The 5,640-nt window shown below is 33.4% G+C and overlaps 1 protein-coding gene across 1 annotated transcript; it reads left to right on the forward strand.

Moving 5' to 3' along the window:
- Positions 1-630: 630 nt before the first annotated feature.
- LOC111492948 (GTP-binding protein SAR1A) lies at positions 631-2,964 on the forward strand. The gene is made up of 3 exons (XM_023142489.1): positions 631-980; positions 1,170-1,301; positions 2,368-2,964. Exons 1-3 carry the CDS (start codon positions 852-854, stop codon positions 2,686-2,688), a joined length of 582 nt encoding a protein of 193 aa, XP_022998257.1. The 5' UTR covers positions 631-851; the 3' UTR covers positions 2,689-2,964.
- The last annotated feature ends 2,676 nt before the right edge of the window (positions 2,965-5,640 follow it).

Consider the following 5,640-nt stretch of genomic DNA (forward strand, 5'->3'; position numbering starts at 1 on the left):
TTTTTTTTTTTTTTTTGTGAATTATATTAAATTGATTTAAGACCAATCATTACAATTTATTAATCCACACCTTTTAAAAATAAAAAATAAAATAAATATAGCTTACAATAATTTGCGTGTATTTAATTGATTAAATAAAAAATTAAATAATACCAAATTAAGTTGGAGGATGAATTTAAAATTTGAAATGATTTAATTAATTTTATATTAAAGAAAATGTATATGTTTATAAATATTTTTTAAAGTCACCCATCCCAAAAAAATGGGCCGTGGTTTATCTTTAATGAAGCCCATTTTAACACTGGGCTTGTGTAATACGGCCCATTTGTTGTTTTAAATTTTTTATTTAAAATAATTATATATATATTACAAAGAAAACATTATGATGAAAGCACCTTTGATTGCAAAAAGCATAGGTTATATCAAAATGAGTGACCAAAAAAGTGGAAATTGGATGAGATTATGATTGGTGTGACACTACCATTATTCAATCCTCTAATTATTTTAATAAAAATAATATTATTTAAGTAATTAAATATATTTATTTTAATTGAAAATTTTATAGTAATTATTGGTCAAGAGATTTAAATATATATAAAAAAGTAATAATATTATTTTTGCAATATTATTCGATGAAAAAATGAAATGCACCCGAAATTCGAACGGGAGCTGTCGTGATTTCGCATTAGAGTTCACACCCAACAAAAAGCTGTAAATTTTTTATCCCTTTCGTCTTCTCATCTTCTCGATCCAAATTCCCAATTCCTCTCTGTGGATCCAGCCCCACAAGTTTTCAGCCGACCTAGATCCCGCCCAATTCCCCTCCGATCTGCCTTCAATCGCCTCCATCGATGTTCCTCATTGACTGGTTCTACGGCGTCTTGGCCTCCCTCGGTCTCTGGCAGAAGGAGGCCAAGATCCTCTTTCTCGGCCTCGATAATGCCGGCAAAACTACTCTTCTCCATATGTTGAAGGATGAGGTTTGATTTCTTGCCTTTCTGTTTGCTTGATTTCTGTTTTTGCAATTTGGGGGAATCGGTGTGTTTAGATTTGGATTTGACTGAGGAATCGAAATGTTGGGGGATTTTGGCTTGATTGTTATGGTGTGGATTGGTTATTGTTGTTTGTTTGTTTGTTTGTTTGTTTGTTTTGGTTTCTTTGTTCTATAGAGGCTTGTTCAGCACCAGCCTACACAGTACCCGACGTCTGAGGAGTTGAGTATTGGAAAAATCAAATTCAAGGCGTTTGATTTGGGTGGGCATCAAATTGCTCGTAGAGTCTGGAAGGATTATTATGCTAAGGTAATAAAACGCTGTTTTTCTTGAATTCAAGCTGATTGTATTTCCATTTTCGTTGTGAATTTCTTGGACATTCGGCTCTGTTGAGGAGCACTTTACTCTTGAAACTTGTACTCTTTACCAATTGTTGTGTTTTCAGATTACAGTTATGTTTGATTCCCAACTGGTAGCTGGAAATACTCATGAGCTTAATATTTGTTGCATTTTTCATAATTATGCAGCCAATTCCTCTAGCTGATGTCTTGTAGGAGAATTTTTTTCTATAATCTTCTGAACTTGTTGCGTTTCCATCTATTATGCTTTCAATTATGCCCCCACTCCCTTCTTCCATGGATCCAAGTTGAATGAACAATGCCATTAGTTACTTTTGTTATTTTCAGTTTGTTGTAATATATCAGATCCGAGAAAACCATCAAAAGAATCAATGGTATACTCGTCTACCTGATTTTGTAGAACAAGGACCCCTCCGAAGTAGTCTTTTAGTATAGAATAGAGGCATTTTGAGCTGACTCTACGACTACATGTGCATCTAGTGCAGTGGCTTGGGAGAAGCTCTCGTCCAAATGAGTATTTTATAGAGAGTCAACAAGGAATTCCATTAATAACGGGCCATTTTGATTTTTTGGAACTAACTTGATGAATTTTTCTTCTTGAGCTGCATATCACTTGCTCAGTTTTGGTGCTTTCCATCAGTTGTTTATCTTACTTCTTGCTGTTTGATTGCGTTAATGGAAACTTCCTAGTGGTATTTTTTTTCTTAAGAATTGATACATGATCTTCTGAACTCTGTTGCTGAATGGATTATAACAATGTATCCATAACACGGCACCTTCGAAAGAACATTAGTTATGTTCTTCAAGCTGTCTGTCTGTCCAATTTTCTGTTCTGCTGAAGCTAGAGAGCATTTTGCAGAGACGGGTTTGTAGACCGTGCGGTGTTTGGTTTTCTGCAGTTTGTGTTGTTGTGCTATATGGATGATGTTGGATGATTTTGCATATGTCTCCAACTTACTGCAATAGTATGTCGCTTAAGACGTGCTTCTAATTTTGTATGAAAATGAATATAACAGGTAGATGCTGTCGTGTACCTAGTCGACGCCTTCGACAAAGAAAGGTTTGCAGAATCGAAGAAGGAACTCGACGCTCTTCTCTCTGATGAATCGCTTGCTAATGTGCCATTCCTTATATTGGGCAACAAGATCGACATTCCATATGCAGCCTCAGAGGACGAATTGCGCTACCATCTTGGCTTGACCAACTTCACCACTGGCAAGGGAAAAGTAAATCTAACTGATTCAAATGTACGTCCATTAGAGGTATTCATGTGCAGTATCGTTCGCAAAATGGGTTATGGCGACGGTTTCAAGTGGATGTCTCAATACATCAAGTAGGTAATATGAACGAGGTATGTCAACGGTTTCATGAACCGATGAAATCCCGTCGTCCTAAGCCCCCTCGAGTCGTCAGAGATTGCAGTTTGATATCCAGTGTGTTGGAGGGGCTTTGGATTGAACTTTTTTCTTTTTTGTTTTTGCTTTCAGACGATGTGTGGAAGGAGGAGGTACTCTAATGCTTTCTATGTAAAATTCACTTCCTACCTCAAGTTTATTATTTTTAACATTCTTGTCTCTTGTTATTGATCTAACTCGCTTAGGATGTTTCTTTTCTAATTGTTCTTCATCCATACCAACTATGGTGGATGGTCTGAGAAAGTAAGAAATATTTTTTAAACGATTTTTTTTGTTCTAAATAATAAAATTAGTTTAAGGCTCGCGATCGGGGTTAATTTAACCATAATGGGTGTTAATTTAACCTCGTAAACACGTCGTATTGAGTCTTCTCCCTCACTTGCACAAGCTTCCATCACCTTGGTCTTCCATTTAGAAATTTATGTCATTATCTTAACGTTTGCATAGACAATCTTCTTGACGAACGTTCACAATTTAACCATCTTAACTGAAAGCACCTTTTAGAAAAAAGGTGCTTTATCTTAAAATCAAACGCTCATAATTTGCCTTTAGAATTCTCATTATCGCTTTTTGATAATAAACCAAACGCCACAAAATAGTTAAAGGTACTTTTTCTTACTTTCAAAAGGGTATTTAAAATTCAGACTTAACATCGAGCGTTTTTTAGTGTGTCTTTTAGTAGCAACATAAAATTCGGTCCCGACAACTACTACAACACTAGCATAAGATTAAAGACGAAATTGCATAGGCTTAGACTAAGCATGAAAATGAGAAATTAAAGGAAAGTCCTAAAATCCATAGCTGCTTTAGAGCTTACACAACTCCTTGTCTTCTTGGTTGGAACCAAAGCCATCAACATTTTAAAGACATTTCTTTGTGAGTTGGTAAAAAGGCCTTATCACCTGCAAATTTCCCAAATCCCAATGACCTTTTTTTCTTCTACCTCATCTCCCATTCAATGCTCTGTTCTTCGACCGCTCTTTCTTCTTTCATTCTCGTTGTTCGTCTTGTTAGATGAACACGACTTTCTATAATGATATGATATTATCCACTTTGAGTATAAGCTCTCATGACTTTATTTTGTGCTTCCCAAAAGAGTCTTATACCAATGAAGATAGTATTTCTTGATTATAAACCTATGATCATTTCCTAAATTAGTCGATGTGAAATGCTCTATCTAGATCAGCCCCAAGAGGGTTGAAAATTCATGTTGAAGCCAAGAATGAGAGAGTAGAGATTTTTCCTTAGTGAGCTAAATGGAATTGACATTAGGGAATAAAAAAAGATTGAAGAGAAGGTTACACGGGCTGATGACACCTAACCCCACCTTGCTTCGTCTCACTCTAAATAATTATTTTAAATTATAATTTTTTTTTTGTATTAATAATATTTTAAAAATCCTATTTTTAATTAAAATTGTAGATCAAGTAAGATTGAAAGATTTTAAAATGTCCATTATGTTAAAAAGGAATAAAATCGGTTATATATATATATATAAATAAAACTAAAACGGCCACGTTTTGATCAAACTAATAAATTACTTCTCCAAGTGGACAAGAAATCTTTAGCCTTATCTAAATTCATGTTTTTGTTTGGTTTATATGAAAATGGAATTTGAAATATTCTTATTTTAACTTTCAAATCTGATTTATGTTTATTTATTTATTTTATTTTTTAAGAATTAAACCCATTACTACTTTTAAAACCAGCTAACCAATTAATATTATATCTTTTTTCAAAATTTCATTTTAATATTTACAAATATTAAAAAAAATTAAACTTTAATTATTTTTTATTGACTGAAAAATAGAACCAATCTACGAAGTCCGAGTTATTCAAAACTCTAATACGTAGCTTGAACTTTATTCGTCCGAACATTTTCACTATTTTGAACGAAAAATAACGATCATTTTAAGTATAACTCGAGTTCGAGTAAGAAACCCCTTAGTCGAGGTTTTTGGGGTAAATGTTGTTATTATTAATTAATATAATTAGGGTTTGGTAGTGGTGGGAGAATAGTTGGGAGGATGAGGTGGCACATAATGATGGGCCATGTGGAAACAGAGTGATGGGCATTTGGGATGGCTGGTGTGACATGTGCTTTCCAATTTCGTATCATCAAAATTATAATTCCAGCATGGCCACTGACACATCACCACCCTTTTTCCACCACATACCCTAAATTTTTTTAAAAAATTAAAAATTAAAAATTAAAAACTTATTTTCCTATCTTCTTGGGTTTTCTCCCAAACCCATCCCTCCTTTTTTTTCTTTCCCAAAACACCCCTCTTTGTTTTCTTTTTTTGCTTTTTTATCTATTAATTCCTCTTTTTTCTTGTCTCGACCTCGACCTCGACCTCTACCTTGACCTCGAGAGATATTAATGAAAATGTTAACAATGCTTTTGTTGGATGGTAAAAATCTCACGTCGACTAGTTTAGAGAATGATCATGAGTTTATAATTAAGAATACTCCCTCCATTATTATGAGGCCTTGTGCTGAAGCCCATGAAGCCCAATAAAAACCATGAGAGCTTATATGCTCATTGTGGAGATCCGTAATTCTTAACATGGTATTGGAGTCATGCCCTAAACTTAACTATGTCAATAGAATTCTCTTAAAAAGCTCCATAAACCTAATATTGTTGGCATTCATGAAAATGATGATAAATTTTTTCAACTGGGTGTTAGATTTTTGTCGATTATTCATCATTTATGTGTTCATGGGTTCGATATCATAAAATAAAGTAAATAAAAATAAAAATGATGAGCACTTGGGTTATTCATCATATCTTATTCTTATATTCTTAAAAAAAAAAAAAAAAAAAAAAAAAAAAAAAAAAAAAAAAAAAAAAAAAAAAAAAAAAAAAAAAAA

Source organism: Cucurbita maxima, unplaced genomic scaffold (assembly GCF_002738345.1).
Source record: "Cucurbita maxima cultivar Rimu unplaced genomic scaffold, Cmax_1.0 Cma_Scf00018, whole genome shotgun sequence".
NCBI classification, from domain to species: Eukaryota; Viridiplantae; Streptophyta; class Magnoliopsida; order Cucurbitales; family Cucurbitaceae; genus Cucurbita; species Cucurbita maxima.